Source organism: Cylas formicarius, unplaced genomic scaffold (assembly GCF_029955315.1).
Source record: "Cylas formicarius isolate icCylForm1 unplaced genomic scaffold, icCylForm1.1 PGA_scaffold_6__28_contigs__length_40554024, whole genome shotgun sequence".
Lineage (NCBI taxonomy): Eukaryota > Metazoa > Arthropoda > Insecta > Coleoptera > Brentidae > Cylas > Cylas formicarius.
The window spans coordinates 1911302-1932554 of NW_026844347.1; the positions used below are offsets into that span (position 1 = coordinate 1911302).

The 21253-nt window shown below is 32.2% G+C and overlaps 1 protein-coding gene across 2 annotated transcripts; it reads left to right on the forward strand.

The window, feature by feature from the left end:
• The first annotated feature begins 7 nt into the window (after positions 1-7).
• On the forward strand, positions 8-20629 carry LOC132704181 (ABC transporter G family member 20). 2 transcript variants are annotated; one of them, XM_060674058.1, is made up of 13 exons: positions 8-161; positions 8348-8550; positions 8640-8799; positions 10566-10702; positions 11601-11820; positions 13042-13315; positions 15685-16061; positions 16113-16290; positions 16901-17016; positions 17974-18044; positions 18105-18370; positions 20067-20241; positions 20295-20629. In XM_060674058.1, the coding sequence occupies exons 2-13, from the start codon at positions 8369-8371 to the stop codon at positions 20419-20421; spliced, it is 2283 nt and encodes a 760-aa protein (XP_060530041.1). In that variant the 5' UTR covers positions 8-161; positions 8348-8368; the 3' UTR covers positions 20422-20629. The 2 variants fall into 2 exon arrangements, with proteins under 2 accessions (XP_060530041.1, XP_060530042.1); XM_060674059.1 differs by lacking the exon at positions 8-161 and adding an exon at positions 7732-7878.
• The last annotated feature ends 624 nt before the right edge of the window (positions 20630-21253 follow it).

Here is a 21253-nt window from a genome sequence, read left to right on the forward strand (position 1 = left end):
TCTCGCGCAGGGTGATGCACTCGCGCGACTTTGACGAAAAATTTGTATTTCCGCGCGCGGCAACCCTACGAACACGCTTGTGAAAACGGCGATTCGCGCGTGGTCTTTTTCCTTATCGGCGAGCGTGTGTGTGATTCGATTCGGTGTGATTTGTTTAAAAGGTATTAATTAGATCAAGTAGATGCTATTTCGACACATCTACCTTTGGCAATTTATATGTGCCTATTAATAATAATTATAATAACCTCTTTAACCAACTGCGAATTTTGCAATAGAAAAAACCTTACATTTGTTTCAAAATTTGGACGGATCTATGATGCGGTATGTAATAATTAATATTAATTATACCATCGACAGCGTATTATTAAACTAAAAATCGCTTTTTCTATTATCTTTTTAACTTATAATTCCAAAATGATTTAAATTAAACGCAACCAAAATCCAGGGACATAAACCTTTTTATTTTTTCCTTCCAAAAACCTAAACGGGAACCAATGTTTTCATTTCTAACCGTAAATGTTTTTTTTTTAAGTATTCATACCTTCTTTTATTCAGTTAGAACCTTATGCGGGTGTTTTTCGAATAATTAGATATTTTATTTCCGTTTTTAAAAAATGGAACGTGTTTGCGTACAACCTTTTATTGCGCTTGCCAATTAATTTCTATTTAAAAATATCGGGTTGTAAAATAAATGACTATGTTTGTTTAACAGTACCAATTAAAACTGTCCAAAGGTTACATTTTTATACCAACAACGATAGTAAATAATTGGGTACCTCAGTGGGTTTTTTTTTCTCAAAAGCAACCTACTCGAAATTCAGATTAACAGAATCGGATGACGAAAAATCTGCATAATTGTTTAATGTCAGAAAATATAATTTTATGGGCAGAAATTTGCTAAGCGCTAAAAGATAGAGTTAGCAATGACATATTAAAATAGGGAACAACTTCTCCATGTAAAATTTGGTGGATCCGTTTAAAAAATAAAAATAAAATATTTTTATTTAATCATCTTTCTCCATATCAAAATTTGTAGTACTTTCGAAGTAAGTTGTGTATAAAAATTTTACTCCCTTTGTAATCTATTGAAATGCTGATCCTGTATTTTGAAGTTTTTGTCAATTCTAACGGTCACGTCACACTTCATTCACTGAATGCATTTATGCTACAAAAATTTACTCAAAAACTAATGGTCATAGAAAAAGTATAGCATGCAATACGTTAATAAACATCTTCTATAATGGTTTTCGTCATACTTGTTGCGTAATCTGCTATTTAGGCACCATCTAATATTGACATACTTGTTCTTTGCGTAATGGGGAACACAAAGCAAAAAGATATCACCAAAATGTTGACCGTATAGGAAGGTATGACTAGAAAACTGTGTGACAGCATAAATAATAAAAATAAGTTTGTTTTGTATTTTTTATTTTTATTTTTATTGTGTGCAAATTCATTTTTACCTGAGATACTTCTTTCTTTGTAACTTACAATGATCGATTTTTTCTAATCATATCAACAGAGATCTCAAACTGCTCTAGCATAAGGTAGTAAGTGTTGAGTTTGTAGAAAAGTTAAACACAAATTTTTAAAAAGGGCAATTTGAATATTCATCCACTTAATATTATCTCATTTCTTCTTCCAATAAATTTAATATCTTAACAGTTTTAAAATTATTTATTTTTTTTTTACTTATATTTTTGTATCTTGGTAACTACTGTTTGTCACGACGTTTATCTTCTTATTTTCATTTATAGTATTATTCATAGCACAATTTTTATTACTTCAAAATAGATTTGGATTTTTCAATTGTTGATGTGTTTAAAAGAAAATTTGACTTTTTATTTTTGTTGGAATTACTACAAATAATAGTGATCAATATCACACAACAGTAAGTATCGTTTATTCGTCAATAAAATCTCCTTAAGTATTCCCCGAAATTTGTATGTGACGTGAACATGCATATAATTACAGAAAATTTACCGATTTTATCGACCTACAGCGTATTTATGAATATTTAAGCTAGTGGAATACCCGCAGAGCCGGTGAATTTCTGAACGATTCACCTTGTCGTCAATACATATTCATATTAAATTACTACAAATCGTTATTTAATTAAGTCGTATCAATTCCTTCCTCTACAAACCCAAAGGTCGCCTTAAATGCAGACATCTATTATTTAAAGTATTCTCCGTTGTTTATAATACATTATTGCATCATCAGGTGCTTTGGCCCATTTATGTATTGCGTGAAACATAATGTTCTTAAACATTCACAACGTTCATCTTGTTATACCGGGTGACCCACAATTTATTATATGTGCAGATATTCAATTTATGAAAAAACCGAATATTTATGGGCTTCGATTTTACAAACCAACTTTTAAATTAAATAGAACATCCTGCATTTTATTACGAATATTTTTGATTCCTATTACATGATAAATTAGAATTATTTCTAGTATTTCACGTGCTTTGGGACATATTAGCTTTTTTTAAGAAAATCGTTCTAATTAAAGATAGCAAATAACATAAGCCATGGATATTTTGTCAAATTGCCATTTTTATTTAATATACTTACAGGGAGATGTACCAACAAAATGCTTCAACGCAGCGAATATTGTGGCGAAGGTTTTCTAAGAGTTTCAATTTTGGAGTGTAGTTAATTTTTAATATTACTTTCACATATACAAGTTGCCCACTTGCTAGGAGAATCAAAGTTGTATTTTTTATGAGTATAAGTTTCAATAAGGTTTATGACACTAAAACATTTAAGCATTAGCGAAATTTACAATGAAGTGTAACAATAAGCTATATTTCATATCCCAATCATAAAAAAATTCCATTTGATACAGGGTGTCCGAAAATCTAACAAAAAAAAATTGCTATAACTTTATCAATTTAATTAGAAGGCCAGCATGGTATTAGGATGTCCCATATATATGGTGGCTCCACTAAGGTAAAAATTGATGTACCGTAGGTGGCATTGATATTTTCGTAGGTTATGATTTTCCACGCATGCCTCTACATTTCACCCACTAACGTGCAGTTTGCGTATCTTTGCAAACTGCGATTTCCACACACTTAATTTGTTTTCTCAGGACAGAAAATTCCGCATTCAAACTTATTGACGGTTTGTCAGTGGCCATGTTGGTGTTAAATGCTCTGATAGTTGCCTCATAAGTTTCTTTATTATCGGAACAGGCAGGACCTCTATTTCTCTAATGGAGCTAATTCTTCGCGGTTTCTGCAGAATACGCGAAAAACGGTCTTTGGCGCTATTCGGTATTTCCGGCAGGTGTAGTGGCCTACGGTACTTAGAAATGTCAGATAATTCCATTAGTAGATTATTTTCGCTTTGCTATCGGCCTTTTGTGCTCTTAAATCATAATATTTACGAATTTTCACAGCCGCAGATGAAATTTAATACAAGAATTAAAACACAAATTTTCCTTATGCAATGTAATATTATAACTTGTCAAACCGCCCTGTTCTTCTATAAATTTATTTCCTTTTCTTTGCCCTATTCGATTAGTGTGCTCTTATTATATGTGCGTATTATGCTGAGCTTATCTGTTTATTTTCAAGTTAGGGTTTTACTGGTGTCTGGCTGTCCGAATGCCTGCTTTCACACTCATTGTAAACAATGTATAGTTTTTTGGAGATTTTAATTATTTACTTGGTGTGTTTTGTTGTGGTTAAAACAATAAAAATATCAATATTATTGCTATTGTTAGCAATATTGGAAGTCAATCTGAGAGATTTCTTAACAATTTATATTTAATGGCAATTTATAGCAACATTAATGATGTGAGTATAATCAACAAATCGCAAACAACCAAAAAGAGTAAAAATAATTTTTATTTAAAAAGGGTGCGCGATACATATAGGGAAACGCAATCATAATTTCTGGTGTAAAATCCGAAAGTGAAAGAATATAAGGTGTGCCATTAAAAAAAACAAATAGTGTTTTTAGAATTTCTTGCCCAAACATTATTTTTGAAACTTTTAGTAAAAATGCTTGAACACTTTCCTTCCTTCCAATATTACTCATCTTCGCATTTTATTTGCATTATATTTCAGGTTGAAAATGCAGCACGGTGTAATTTTTACGCCCAAAAAATCTTTCACCTATTCCATCGTTACTATATGATCTCGAATATAGTAAAAACTTGCCTGGTTTTTGCCTTGATCCATCATATTATGCATCCAACCAAAGGCAATAATGGAATGAAATTGGAGATTAATAAAAACGAAAAAATGAAAATGAAGGTCTACCAATCTACAGATTTTTCCCAATTATTTCCCAGACAGGTGAAAATAAATGCAAAACAGGGGATTTTGATAACTAACGAGGATTGGAATTAGATTTATTTATTTGTTTAACTTCTCACCACTTCTATATTATTTTTAATTTAATTTTTGAATATTTTATGATATTTGTTATTAGCGTGGAGACTAGTTTGCCTGAGTTTGCTTGCTGACAAAGGTAACTTTATAGGTAGTCACTAGAAAATGGAAAGAAATTCAATTTATTTACTTTTTAAGGCTATCGGTGTATTGCTCAACGTGCGGACCAGTACTTGCTAGAAATAAGCATCAGCATCGAAATTTACCGTCATCATATAATGTCAGATGTAGGCACATTAATCAATTTCTATTATGGATTCGAAACCTTCCTACCCACTTTTAATGCGATATATCCTTAAATGTCATTTCTACTGAACTTTATTGACGAAAAAATACAAACCCCTGCATTTACAATACCTATAGTGATAATTTAATTACGATATTTTGCCATATGTCGCATATAACCTACCCAGTGTTTTCCTACAAAATATCGTTTTTTATTTGAAAATCCGATGAGGAGGGAGGAAATACATAGGTATGTCGAGTGTAGAATGTAGAATTTTTGTTTAGGATATTAGTTTACAAAATTCAAAAACATAGTTGTAATGGTTGCTTTTCGCGGTAACTTGTAAATGGTACATTTATATTGAGGTGCATTGTTGGACTCTGCAATTTAATAGCGGAATATAAACTTACTTAGATGACTTCTTTCTATCAACGATATTGTTAGTGTCGAACACGTAATAAGCGTTTTCATGGTCGTTCGCTGAAGATGAAGCAGGAGGGGGCAGGAGGGGGAGGGGTTAGTCGACCCTGCCTTCTTGGGGTTTTAAAAACAATTGGAATTAGGACAGTAGCGATTTATAAAAGTGCCTATAAGTGACTGAATCACTATTACGAGATGAACAGTTTGAACAGCACTTTTAGGCCAGCTTAACAAAGCAGCAATATTATAATTAGATATATGATGAAATTGTTGGTCAGTAATTATTTGCTAGACTAGCAGTTTGCTAGACTCAGAGTTTCGATGTTTATCGATAATTTGCTTCGCACATAGAAATTGATGGCCACCACTTAGCCATTTACTAGAAAAATCATTTAACGATAATTGTATGTTAAAATTTAAGGAACACCGACAATAAATTTACTCATTAAAATGCGTACATAACATTACGACAAATTTACATGAGACCTTGTGGTTAGTGTACGTTTTGCAAAAAAAAAAAACAAATGATGATTATGCTGGTCAATGTTATACCCTCATCGGATATCCAAACTTATGTAGTCTTTTAATAACACCAACATATTCATCACATCATTGACCACTGTCTTGATGACGACAATAAACCAGTTTTTTGGTCGTTTTTAATTAAGTAAAATTTTTACTTGTTTTTGACGCGTTGTCAGTGTGGTTTATTATTGTGTTGGAATATGGAATTAGGTTTTTTTAGAGTTTGACGTCATTTTTGTGTTGTTCTCGGAACACTTTGTCTTTGGGGAAAATGTAAAATTAATTCTCAATACACCAAACCCTTAGAAATTTTTGTAATTTAGTTATTTAACATTTTGTTGAATGTGCAAATGAATCAGTCAAATAATCAAATAAATCTTTATTTTTTCTAAAAACTTTGAATTTTTTATACTTTGTATTTTCAATAATTGGTCTTCTTTTTGAATTCCAACCCTATTAGGAAGAATATAAATAGTTTTCCATCACATTAACAAAATGAAATGAAATCAATTGTGACTTTACAAAATTTTTCGATTTGATTTTAAGATATTTAATATTCAGTTGTAACTAGAATTTAAAAACTTTGGAAAAATCCATAAGTGTTAAACTGAGCCTTTATATTCTGAAATATTTTTTCTCAAATATCTTTAGTTTTACATATAAGTAGCTCGTTTCGAGTGTTTAGCAGTTTAGAAACCAACTCCAAAATTTGTACACCGACGTTGTTGTTGGTTGATAAATAAAAATGCTGCGTTAGCAATAATATTCTTCCACTATTAGTAAACATTTTAAAAAGAGTATTGTTTTAACTATCGAACGTAAATAAAAAATATGAACCTCTATCGATTAAAGATGACAACTGATTTTATTCTCTAAACGGTTCAGTTCAGTTGTCGCTTTCAAATACATAATGAATATGGGCATCATTATTGATAAGAATATTTTTTTTCTTATTAGATTTAAACTTTTTGATAACTTTGACAGAACAAAAATTGTCGATTTTTCCATTTTAATTTAAAAAAAGTTATTTTCAAAAAATCAGATGTTAAAATAACGACATGTAAAGGACATTTGAAACAAAACAAACCCCTAGTAATTTTTTTTCTCATTTCGGCGATATTTTTTAATCCTCAGATATTACGCATTAGGTAACTGTTTTCCCATTTCAGACCAACGTATTTATTTGCAAGCGTTTAGTTTAAACAACTTGTACTCACGTACTATTTAAATTTCTTAGAATTAGCTGAGTGCTAATGTCAACTATAGTAGGAATAATGTAAATATTTATTTAAATCTTCAGAAAGAATAAGCGCTCGCGTTAAAAGTGTTTTCCACGGATTCCTCCTTCTTCTAAAAAAAGTGCATTCGAAAATAATTAAGAAAATTAAGATATTCTCTCAAATACGTTCGCAGTATTTAGTTTAATGAAAGCAATATTTCGTTATCTGTCAATTTATGCGATTGCATAATTCAATTAAAAATAAAAGCACTACTTCACTAAATGTGAAACCCTCGAGTGTCCTTTGCTGGCGTGCTTAAGATGGCGAAGAAATCAACACCGGATTATTCGCCAAAAGCCGAAAATACAAAACCCATTAATTATATCATTGACCGTGATCTACTAAGGCAAACCAGAAAATAATCATTGCATAACGCGATGTGTGCAACAACACACATTACATAAAATGTTAACTTCAACAAAATAAAGATGAAATGCTTCGTTTGCTTTAGAAATCTAAGGAATAAAGAATGTAATTTCTGAAATCGTATTATTGTTTTCGGTTAATTTTATGATCAATTTTAATTTGATTTAAAACAAGTTTGTTTTGTGTACTTATATGTAGGTTAAAATTATAATTTTTTCTAAAAATATTCTTGATTTTAGCAGAACAACTCAAAATCAGGAAACTATTTTTTCCTTTAATAATTTTGATAAACGTATTTTAGTAATTAGTATAATACGATAGAGAAGAAAACAATGTGTAACAAATGGCAGCTGCTTATATACCTACTATTTACAATCATGAAAAGCTTTAGAATCATTACTACTTTTTTACTTTTGTTAAAAATCGCACACACTTCCTTTGCCTTAGAAGTAAACTAGTATTTCCATTTTGAGATGTTAATTTCATTCATTTTTCTACGTGGTAATTGATCAGCAGTCATCAACGAAGATGTTTGTCTTATTCTGACCTAGACATACCTACGAGGTCTTCAAACAATAAACCTTGGAAAAATTATTATTAATTAGTTGTTTATTCACCGAATTTTGACGCAAATTTCACTTGACAATTCTAGGTAAGTGTTTTTTAATTAGTAAGCATTTAAATAAAATATCTAGAAATTAGGCCCGGTTATACAGGAGTGAACGAAAATTTTAAATAAAACGCTTTTATTATCAGTTTTCTAGGATTTGAAAAAATATATTAATGGCCATAGGATAGCATTTACCGTAGTGCTGCTGAATTATTGTCAAATAGCAAGTGTATAATAGCATGTCAGTAGGACCCACATTCTTGTTGTAACGGTTACAAATACAAGTTAATCAAAACATCGAGAATAAAATAGAATAATTAATTCATTACTTGGCGTTACGCCAAAAGGACGTATCGCTCTTTTTACACAAGATTATCTCAAATACAATTATGAGGGGTTAATCCAATCGTTGCCCCATGTTTTCAACTAATAATTTAGATCTAAAGAATTAAACCGATTTTTGAAATTCTCTGGTGCTTCCGTTATTATCCAAGTTTACTTTTACTTGCAGGCATAGAGATAACCTGCCAAAATGCCGGAAGGGCCCACAGACTTAGAACTGCGTAGACGGAATTTCAAAGGCCAACAGTCGACAGTGCAAAGTCGTCGACAACAGGCCGTTTGCGTCAGGAGAGCATACAAGAGGTACGGTACCAAGAGCAACCCATGCGTCATTCTTGATGGTTTGAATATGACGGTTCCAAAAGGGTGTATGTAAGTAATTATTATTATTATAATCTTGGGAAAATATCAAGTTTTTTGTCTATCTGTAAATGTTAATCAGTGACGGCATTGCCTTTTAGCTACGGATTGTTAGGTGCCAGTGGGTGCGGAAAGACCACATTGCTCAATTGCATAGTGGGACGGAAACGGTTAAATTCTGGAGAAATATGGGTACTGGGTGGCACACCGGGGTCCAGAGGCAGCGGAGTTCCTGGGCCCAGAGTTGGATATATGCCCCAGGTATGCATATTATTCTTTGCTTTTATCTGGATTCTGGTTGCTAAGATTAAGATCATCTCACTGCCTAAGACTTTTTACACCACAGAAAGTGTCTAGAGAGAACCGAGTAATACCTAGAGTATTGTAGGGACAACTAAGCGACTATTATAAAGCTAAAAATAAAAACTGTACCAAAGCGATCATCGATACCAGTTACCAGCTCATTTGACGGTGTTTTTGATATGTATGGTATGCTCTGTTCATAGATATAAGAAAGTGACCAATTGCTTTTGAATGGGATTATCCAAGGGTGGTCATTAACATACAATGCAACAAGATTATTACCTACAGTTTCGGAATTTAATATTTTACATTTACATATTTATCAAATATTGCTTTCGCCATCTTGTCAGTAAAAAGTGGTAAACAAAAACATGTATCTAAAAATATGTTTATTTTCCAGTTAGCTTCAACTTAAGAATATATAAGTATCCCAGTAATTAACTGCAATGGAAAAATGTTGTAATGTGCTTATTTTGAGGATGCATCTTAAACAATGAAAAAGTGATGTTTGCTATACTGATAAAATATGTGCAAATGCTGAAAATAAATGTTTGTCCAATTCTAATGTATAGTAAAATAAAATATTGTAAAAGTACGTATTTACAATAACGAGTATGTATTTACAATAACGGTAAAAGATAATAAAAACAAGAAAAGCATATTATTATCAAAAGTGAAATAGGGAGAGACCAAAATGAGAGAGAAAGAGAGCAAAATTCTTTTGATTTTGCTTACTAATATTTTTTGCATTAAACGTAAGTCAGTCTTTATTGTTTTACCCGAAAACGATATGGCATAAAATTAAAATTATAGTGTATGCAACAAGTTTGATGAACGCTACATTAATTACGATAATAAAATGATGAATACTGGAGTGTCTGAAGAAGTTCATCAACGTTTTGTATATTATGTTATTTATGTTTTTTGAGTCATGTGGCTAACACCTTCACCAGTATTAATTTGAAATCGAAACAGTTTCTTTATATGGACCATTTTTTTTCATAAAAATAGGTTTAATATTAACCATTACAGTTTTTTACCAAAAACTGATGCACATTGTAATCTTCTGGATTCCTCCTGCGTCGATACATCAAATTCTGTTGGCTTCTTACGAACTCAACTGAAATTGGTTCGCAATTTAGCTTTGCCAGTAATAATAATTGGCGAAACTTAGGCAAGTTTGATCTATTGATTAACCGACGCAGGAGGAATCCAGAAGACTTGTAAATAGTATTATAGTAACCTGGAGAAGTTTCGTTGCAAAATTCATTACATATTTTCTATTCTTTTCCTTAAACGGCTACGCTGCAAAAAAAACTTTTGAAATACACTCAACTATTATTGTATTAAGTAAATAATTGTGATAATATAACCTGCCACCAAAACGAAATAAAAATAATTATAGGACATACGTAGCGAGAGATAAAACATAATATTCTTTATCCAAAATAAATGTTTTGTCAATATGTACCTACTAGTAAAAGAATAGGTGAATATAATAAATAGATATAATATAAATCAACGAAAAAGTTGTAATTAATTGACAATATTGTCACTCTATTATTTGTGTATCTTCCTAAACTGATGCAATTTTTGCTTGATTTTTCCACTATATTTTCCACGAAAATAAAATCTTAGTCATATTGTATACAAGACATAGTTAACAAAATGTTGTATCTATAAAATTATTGCCTTGGAGAAAATACTTAAAATGTTCTTTTCAGGAAATTGCTCTTTACGGTGAATTTACGATTAGAGAAACTTTCAAATATTTCGGATGGATATCTGGTATGACAACGGAGCAAATCGAAGCCAAAATAGATTTCCTAATAAATTTTTTGATGCTACCAGATGCAGACAAGTAAGAATTAGTATGTTAGGTTAAGTTGATTTGAGAAAATTAATAAATTCTAAGTAATACTTACAAAAAGCGGAATATCAGCTGTCAATTCTGGCAATGCTAATAGAACAACTTTAACTCTCGTTTATAAGTAGTAATACAAAGATATTGCAATATAAAAATAGGCGGGTGTAAAACAATCATTAATATATACCGATCGGCAGTTCAAGTGGGACATGAAAGAATTTGCATAATTTTGACTAGCTATAATTTGATACTCCATTCTAATAAATTCTGTTTTTATTTTAAAATTAGAAGTAAATAATAACAAATACCCTATAAAATTCGTCAATAAGTTATAAAGAAAAAAGTTTAAAACAAACATTTTTGAAATCAGATCCAAACTTTATATAGAATAAAGAACAAGGCTTAAAAATTTTTAAAAAATTGTTTTTCTTTATTAAAATATTATTAAACCCTTTTAATATAAAAATGAAATGTATTAGGCTGGAGTAAATAGAATATAACATTTCCGCTGCAATAGCAATCAATACAATTCAAAGACTTTCACAAATGTTAACCTAGTGATTCACCCTACCTCATAAAGAACTTTACAGGATTACAGATTCTTCAACAAATGAAAATGTTTCCCAGCTTTAGATTTGCACCCGGTATAAACGAGAGGCATTTAAAAAAGCCCGACGTCATTGACACACATCGTAAAAAAAATGTCTAATTAAGGCAACTTCTTGGGCATCCTACCCCATCTGGGGTTCAGTTAGCAAAATTAAATCGCAGTATTCCAAGAAAATATATCGTTTTAAATTTATAGTGTATATCGAATACCTAGAACTGAAATCGACGGTTTCTAGGAAGCGTTTGTTTGGAGTCAAGTACACTGTGTTTTGTGTTTGCATAGGCAAGTCAAAAATTTGAGCGGAGGTCAGCAGAGGAGGGTATCCCTTGCTGCCACTTTAATTCACGAACCGGAACTGTTGATTCTGGACGAACCGACTGTGGGAGTGGATCCCTTATTGAGACAGAGTATTTGGAATCACTTGGTAGAAATTACCAAGCACGGGAGGACAACCGTCATAATCACAACGCATTACATCGATGAAACACGACAGGCTCATTTGGTAAATTTTCATTCGCGTCTTTGATGACGCCATTTATCGCAAATCGGCAGATTCTTCTTCTAAACTTCAACGTTCAACCTATGCGGAGAGAAGAGAATTAGATGTTTTTGCGTTGAATATCGAATGCTGTATTTGTTTATATGAGATAAATTTATTTATAATTATATTTTACAAAAATGAATGTGCTTAGTTTTCACAAAAAACTTCATATATGAAATTTTATGTAATTCGATCAAATACTTTTTTTAAGGTAAAATTACTATGAACGTGATGTCTCAGGATCTCAAAGCTTTATTTTTATTTTTGTTTTTTCTGCATTATTTCCTGAATAATGCTGATTTCTGAAAGAAAATTAGTAGCTTCTTGAAATAAGAAAAAGAAATGAATTGCTAAACCATTTTACTCTCTTTTTGAAAATATTTGAAGAATCGCACCGTGAAATATTATATATTATAATTAACGTATTTGAAAAGCTTATATAAAATTAATTTCGATATACAATTTTCGTATTTTTTGCTAATTTGCTATGACTTTTTCAGTTTGAGTCTATCAACAATATCTACGCTTTTCAATACTATTATTTACTATATTTTAATAATATTTGTTTTAACTAAAAATGGGCGAGATTATGTTACAAACAATTTGACTTTTCAAAATTGTAAAAAACAACAAATCGTTGTTAATATTGCCAATTAAAATGTCATCATGATATTTGTCTTACTAGAAGTACTTAACTAAAAGTAATTTGCTACACGAAAGGAAACTTGACGGGTGCCGTATCCAAATATAAATAATTAGAAGGACTAAATGCAGAAAACCAATCATGGATTTAAGGCCACAAAAATTTGGAAAAAGAACTCCTGAATACATCAATCATTGGAGAAGTTTATATAATAACATTAAATGGTAAAAATAAAATTTTATTTATACAGAGTGATTTGTGCTGAGTGTTCTATTAACAGTTCTACAGCACTAACATAAAAAACCTTTAAAATTTGGCATACGTCTATAATAGATGATAAGCATTACCAAACAGTTTAAAAAATGCAGCGTTGAAAGATGTTCCCGAAGACAATGGCAATTTTAAAATTCAAACACTTTATTGCGGATATACGCTACCACCGTATATATTAAACACCTCGAATTTCAATTGTACGAATACAATAATAACTTGCAAATTAAAAATATTGTGTTTGTAAAAATCTGATACCTGTATTCCAGATTGGGCTCATGAGAGGCGGCTATTTCTTAGCCGAAGAATCACCGGAACGACTCATCAGCCATTACGGCGCCGATAGTTTGGAGGATGTCTTTTTGAAGCTCAGCGTCATCCAAAACATGGGCAAGAAACGACGATCGAGCATCTTACAGAGTGTAACAGATTCAATACACGTGCCTGTTGGTGCTGTGAACGAGGCCGCAGTTCTTGACGACGAAGTTGGTGAAATTTCTGGGGAGTTCGGTGACAACATTTCCATGTCGAGCAGATCCGGAAGTAAGTACTTTCAATCACAAAATGCTCAAGCTAGTTTTATACAATTGCATAGTGAAAGTTTCGTCCCACTGTCTTGAAAGCATGTAGCTAGTAGAAATATAGAGGTTTTGCCTATACCGATAATACAGGAACCTATAAAACAAGTATGAAACATTTTTTGAACATACGCATGCGCTAGTTAAGCAAAGCCCTTGCTGCATTCAAGAACCAATCTGTCCGCTGACAGATCGTCAAAAAATTTGGATGCGACTTTTTTACGGCGGTTTTTTGTTAAAATATTTCTAGATCGCGTTAAATGTTCTAGGAAAACGAGTAAAGCATGTGAAAATCGCTGTTTAGAAAGAAAATCGCGTGAAGTGCAAATTGATGGTTGAAATGTCGAGGGATGCGCAGAAAATCGTTCCCTTCTCTACGAAAATATCAATACTGCCTGGAGTGCATCAATTTTTACCCTGGTAGGGCCACTATATTATCTAATAGCTATATGTTTGAAAGTGATTGGGCAAGACAACGTCCTAGGTATCGTAGCGGCCTTAGGATAAGTTATGGTAAAATGGTATATTATGCAACAAGTGCTGTAAACGGCATTTAACTGGCGGGTTTATTTGACACGAGCGGACTCACTCGTTAGTGAGTTAAAAAGTTTACCGAACGTGTTGCATATTATACTTTTTCTACGACCTTTAGTTTTTGGGTACATTTTCGCAAAACAACACAAATACATTCACTGACATAACCGTCAGAATTGACAAACGTCAAAATTCAAAGCGTGGGAAATATCTCCGAAAACATCCGATTGCTCCCAAACCCGTGCGGTAAAATCCCGTAAATGTCCGAAGTGACTCGGATCCGTGTCAAACGAAACTGACGCGGTAAAGTGACCCTTCCCGCACGCTAGATCGGTGTGTAATTAGGTATTTTAGAGGCGGAAGTAGAAAAAATAAATAAATAGGTAGTAATTTACTAAAATAGGTAGGACACATTGCCAGTCCATTAAACATATTTTGATACCTTCTGGATACCACCTCTGGTCCTTCCTGCGGGTCCGCCACTGTCATGGTACATAAAAAAACTCGAATATTCGAATAAGTGTAGAGTAATAAAATTGGAAACTCCTACCAGTTCTGCCGAATTTCGGTGTCGGACGTTGGCATAGGTAAACTTTATTATTATTGTTATCGTAAATCCGGTACTAATAAATAGGCTTCATTGTCATTTTTGACCACTTACCATCTTACCTGATGTTCCTTTATGATGAGGTAAAACGAAATTAAATATGGTTTCTCAGATAATAAAGAATGTTATGTTTTTTTAATAATTCAATTTCACTATAATACATCTTTTGCATACTGTTTAATAAAAAATAAATTCTGCTAAAATAAAATTCTATCCTCTTTAATAGAATCTTACCGAGACGTCTTTGGCACATTATTTTTAAAATTAGGAATGGATAACACTCGATAAAAAGAATTTTTGCAACGAAACAATGAGATTGTTATTCGTTAGGTCACTCTGTAGTCCCTGATTACAGCTAATGTTGTTATTATTATTTTTATATTATTAAAGGAATTTTATTGCATAAATTGTGCGTTTTTTTTAGATGCATTTGGATTTATTCTAGATCTTTTCGGAAGACTTAAACTGATCTGATTATTCATTTTATATTATTATATTGGTGCGGCTTTATTTCTCTGACAAGTATACCACCCGGAATACTTCACCCGAAACAAAAACTATAGTAAGAGTAATGCGAAATATTTAAATACAATTTAAAAAATAATTTTAAGGCAAAACTTAAACTTTCAAAGATTATATAAAAATTAAGAATTAAGAAAATTTTGCTATTTTGAATTGTTAAAACTAACTAAAACAGAGTGATGATGACTTCGGAAAAAGGGGAAAATAATTTAATAAGAAAATACATATAGACAGTGACTTTAATTTTCCTAATATTAAAAAATCTCTTTACATTTGCAACGTTCTTTGAAATAGGTATGGCCGTTATTATTAAAGGATTTTTTTTTAATTTAATTTAATGCAAACGATAAGTACTTTTAAACTATATTTATCAACAAAATACCTTAGTAATAGTTTTCTCCTATAAGATTTTTATTTTTTTTTGGGGGGGTTGTAATATTTTTTTTATTCGGATGCGCTGTTACTGAGATATACTCTGTAGAACGCTATTTTCATTACGTGGCAATTGGATACAAATAACTTTTGAATTTAAATACTATCGATAAAACGAATTTTATGGCGAAATAAAAGAATCCTGTTTTAATGAGCTACATTGTATATGGATCTAAATTGAGCGTTATCTCTACGGTACAATAACATATGAGATTAATCCGTGATTTTTTTTTTAACAGAAAGGGTTTCAATAGCTCCGGAACCGGCGGAAACGATTCCACCGGAACTTCCTCCTGAAGAGGAAGCCGAGACGCATTTCACTGACTATTTAAAAGTAGTCAAACTAGATCACATGAAAACACTGATCTGGAAGAATTTTTTGTGGATGTGGCGGAACATCCCGATGATGGCGTTCATCATCGGTCTGCCTGTGATGCAAACCATTTTGTTCTGTATGACCATTGGACACGACCCGAAGAATATCAAATTATCGGTTGTGAACAAGGAAATTAACTACCCTAAGGAACATTGTCAGATTCATTACAATGACTGCAACGCGACAGCGTTAAGTTGCAATTATTTGGATTACGTGACGAAAAATTATTCACTCATATTGGTAGGTAAATAACGTTCACCTAGTGATAAGCAGTAAATCAAATTTTTTTAGCAATATTACGCCACGGAGGATGAGGCAAGGGAAACGGTCGAACGGGGGAAATCATGGGGAATGTTGGTAGTGCCTGAAAATTTTTCCGATTCACTCAGATCTAGATTAGATAATGGCAGGGATGTGCCTGAGTGGGACTTGGCAAATTCGGTTATTGACGTTTATGCTGACAAATCCAGTACGATCCCATGTTGACTATTATATTTGAGGATCAACTGAAACTGAAAAATTCCATTTTTACTTATCCTAAACTTATTGAAACGTATTTTTTTCAGTTTTAGTTTAAAAAATTTAAAATACGTTGGAATAACGAATCGAATATTCAAGTGTTACTTTGTATTTTAAATATAAAGAATGTCGAAAAATTATTTAAAAAAATTGGACGGGCTATTAAATATTGATAAAATGTTATAGAGAAAAATACAAAGTTAATATTTTACATTATGACAGCTGGTCTGTTGGACTGGATTGAGAATTACATGAGCGCGGCGAATGGACTGAGTCCGGTCCCGGCACGTAACGCTGAAACAGACGGGGTCGGGCCAGAACTGGGGCAACCCATTCGGCTCACGCGCCACAATATTTTATGTATTTCTTTCTAGAATAATCTATTTCGCAACTAATTTGCAACTTTTTATATGTTGCTTGCATGTGCAGCTTTTTAACCAAAATTTACGTTTTTATTTTAAAAGATCACTCTCTATTTAATATGTGTTTTGTTTATTTTGGAGGGTAACAACAGGATTAGCTAATCAGAAAACTAATCCTAAGGCGAGACTTTTTTTTAGATGAGAACATTGCAACTTATCTGACGAGGGACTTAATCTTTGGATTTCATGGTTATTTTTCATCATTTCTTTCGACATGCGATATTGATCCAAAAATCGCCGGGCTACCATTAAGGGTAAGTGGCGTCCTCTATCGATTAGGCAAATTTCTAATCGGTTACAACAATTTTTAATATATTAGGCAGTTCAAAAATGTTACCGAGTGTTAGTTAATGAAATTTTTTATACCTTTTGGAATACTGTAGTTGAAAATGGCTGTTATTTTACTATTATTATATTTATTATTATACATTAATAGCTATATAATTTGATTGAAACATTTTCACGATACCGTATAAATACCGTAAAATCCTTCATATTCCAAGAAACTCACGTGTCCAGTATATACTAACTGTTCGTAATGCTAGAGGGCAGGCTAAAACATCACTATTAGTTTTTATAATACTGGCGTTAACTTTGAATATGGATGGATCATTCAAGAAGCTCTGCCACTCGTCTTAGCGAACCGTTGGGAAGCAATTACCAAACTACTATTTTTCGAAAACAAAGCAATTTAAACCACACATTTACTTTGAACAATGAAATTTAGCACCAAGAACATAAATCTCGTGCCCTTTGGAAAAAATATCTCGGCCAGGGGAAACAAATTGCCCGTATATCTGAATTGATACCCAAACTTTAAAGATATTTAAAATAATTTGAATTTCTTTAAAATGTAACCTAACATTAATTTCTTCAATGTCTAAAAAGCATTTAAGTTATGTGAAGGAAATTTAAGGGTAACAAAAACCATATTCTATATACAGAATGTATAAAAAAATTATTCTAACCTAATAAGAACTTTCAGTGGCTATAACTTCATTAATTCAAATGGAACGCCAGTATTTTTAACTTACCATCAGACCTTAATTATTTTTAACTACTCACCGAATTGTATCATAGGATGTGCTATAGCTATAACTAAAGTATACAGTTTTTGGCACCTTCTATAAATAATTTTTTTGATAAAATTCAAATTCTTTAAAAAAAACTTAAGTTTTGTGTATCCTAAACTTAACTCAACTCTCTTTTAGTGGGAGAGACCAATTTATGGAGTCGGTGAACCCGATTTTACAGATTTTGCTGCCCCGGGTGTCGTTTTAACGTAAATATCGCTTAAATATTCCCAATTTGAATTGATATATTAGGTTGGTACTTGTTTCAGCATCATATTTTTCATGGCCGTCGCTCTCACGTCCGGAGCTTTACTCCTTGAACGGAATGAGGGTATCTTGGAACGATCTCTGGTCAATGGTATCACTGGTACAGAGATTCTGTTTTCGCAAGTGATCACTCAATTTGTAATAATGTTGTTCCAAACCACTATGGTGACGGTTGTGGCATTTGTCCTGTTCCAGTTAACCCAAAACGGAAACTGGGTGGCATTACTGGGCCTCGCGACATTGGGTGGAGTATGCGGGATGTGTTTCGGTAGGTTTGCGTTTTAAAAGAAAAATAATATCGATGAGGTCTGAAGTTGGAATCACATGCGAAAACGAAGTTCAATTTAAAAATTGTAAATAGGGAAATTTCAACAAACTACAGAGAGTATAAAAATATTATAAAGTTACAAGAAATAATATAGGTAAAACTAATTTTAAAGTAGAAAAGGTCCTGTTGTTGTCGTTTCTGATAATGTTGATTAAGAAATTTATATTTTTACTTTCTTATTTTTATTTATCATTATTAGGTAGCACCTTGTCGAATATTCGTGTAAAAGTGCCTTTGGAAAGTATACCAACACAAACGACGGACATTGCGCATTATATTGACCCGACATGGTGCAAAGCAGTTTAGTTAATTTAATAATTGAATGATAAAGGTGTGGTATCTCTATTTAATTGCAGAGATTCCATTAATTTTAAAATAAAAGAGGTTCAATAACGTAACGAAATTTGTGACAATTAATTAGTTACCGCTGTTTATTCTAACAGCATTACAATACCAAACTGTTATTTCTAACCAGTAATATATTATTGACATACATAAGGGAAAGATTTTAAACTCGCCTTTATAAGTGACATTTTATTCGAAATCTATTAATATTACTAAGGAACAAAACTAAAATTTTCATTCAGTTTGCTCAGGATTTCAATCAAGTTCTTTTTTGCGAATTGTTTATTTTTTGTTATGATTATTTCCATTAAATCCTATCTTCCCTCTATACAGTTATGCACATACATATAGCTACTGCCCTGCCTAATTCTGATAATAGACATTTTTAAAGTGACGACGAAAAAATATTAAGCTAGGAAATTTCATATGCGCTGTCATTTGAAATCTCATTTTCAACCAATAAGAATTAGCTTCTATTGTAGTATTTTATCAAAATAAGCTCAGATCTTGTTAAATATTCTAGGAAAATGGCTAAAACTGTTTGGAGATTGCCGTTTAGAAAGAAAATAGAGCAAAAGGAAGCAGTTAGTGGGTGAAATTTAAAGGCGTGCATGCAAAATCATTCCCATTTCTTCGAAAACATCAGGCCCGTAGGAGGCGCAACAATTTTTACCGTATTAGTGTCACTAAGACCCTAGATCACGCACTAACTAATTTGCCGAAAAAATTGTCAACGACAAACTGAGATCTGTCAAGTTAACAAACTGTTAGCGGCCATGTTGGTTGAGAAAGATTGACGTGCCTTCTCAAAATTTTCGAAGAAACTTGCTCAGGATGCGAAGCTTGTAGATATACTCCCGCTGATTTTTTGTCAAAAATATTGCTGACTTCTTTAGAATGCTGTCTGAAATATTTTTGGATGTTGGCCTGTTTTAGTAGAATAAGCTAAGCTTTTAGGTACCACCAGCCCGAAACAGTCAAAATTTTTAACTAGCTAACTAAACCTAAACTAACCAAAACTATTAAAATTGGGTATAATGAAAACTGGAACCCACTATCAAATTCCCTCAAGAATCCAAAAATGAAAAAATGTCCCACTTGTTCTATTTTACATAAGGAACATCATGGTCACGTGGGGTACCGGAATCGGAAGTGCTAAATGAAAGGGAATATTAAATAAGCCACGAAAACTTTTAACGGCTGGATTATTTTATTTGGTGTTACAATAATTGAGTGCACTTAAAATTTGCCAAAACGCTTTTTTTTATTGAAATACCGATTTTTGATTTAGGTTTCGTAGTTTCGTGCGTGTGCGACACCGAACGGACCGCTACGTACTTAGCATTAGGAAGCTTTTTACCGATTGTTATGCTTTGCGGAATAATCTGGCCCATCGAGTCTATGAGCGAATATTTAAAATGGATTGCAAATGTTTTGCCACTCACACAAGCCACCGAAAGTTTAAGGTTTGTTTCTTAAGAGGGACGAAGGATGGTTTACTTCTTTTATTATTTTTTAGGTGTATAATAGCAAGAGGATGGGGTATGACGGTCCCCAGCGTATATTATGGATTCATATCAATCACAATATGGATATTTATATTCCTGACAATAAGTATATTGGTGCTTAAATTTAAGAAAGGTTAAGTTATTATGCATATAGCTATTAATATATTTTCTTCTTGCCCCATCGTGATTTTCATATTAAGTTTTAATTTGTACTGTTGATTACATATTTAAATATTTTGTAAAATTAGTTAAGGTGGCGATTTAAAGTTTTCTGTTACATAAGAAAAACAAGACTTAATTAGTGTTAAGGGAAATTATTTAATTTAAATAAATATATATTGATGTTTGCAAACATTGCTAAATTTATTTATTTAAAATATGCACATCTTAATTTTTTAAAAAATCCACCTTGAGACCAAAATCTCATGCCACGTTTAAACTCAGAGTTAAAGTAGCGACCCTGACAGACCAAACCCGGCCCCACCTGACACAAAAAAACTGGGGAACGCGAGACAGATTATAGAGCCCGCTTTAACAGAATCGTCTCAAAAGTTCAAAATCCATAGTGAGAAGGCACTATAAAGCAAAACACGATTCAAAAGAGGACAGTAAGTGTGAGTACAAAATAAAATGCTAATTAAATTACTGGGATGAAATTAATTCGTTAGTTTTACGAGGAGTGACTTATTGAATTTCGCCGACAATCCCGAACAAGTGATTTTAGGTGTTTTTAAAAAACGCATACCAATAAAAATTGCTAACTTGGCTGGCTAAACGCGCGTGCAGAACGTTTTATACATTGGCCAATCAAAATCGATCAAAATGTTTTAAATAAAATCTTGCAATTGTGTCCATGAGTGATGATCCAATTTACCTATAACCCTTTCCAAGGAATATCCGAACACGATTATTGGCGATTCGGGGAATCCCAATAAAAATATCGACTTCATTTAGTTCTGAGAACGACACG

Coding starts and splice junctions, on each gene's coding strand:
- LOC132704181 (XM_060674058.1), top strand. CDS start 8,369: ATGCCGGAAGGGCCCACAGACTTAGAACTGCGTAGACGGAATTTCAAA. Junction 16,062..16,112: donor AAAATTATTCACTCATATTG/GTAGGTAAATAA, acceptor AAATTTTTTTAG/CAATATTACGCCACGGAGGA. Junction 16,291..16,900: donor CGTTTATGCTGACAAATCCA/GTACGATCCCAT, acceptor ACTTTTTTTTAG/ATGAGAACATTGCAACTTAT.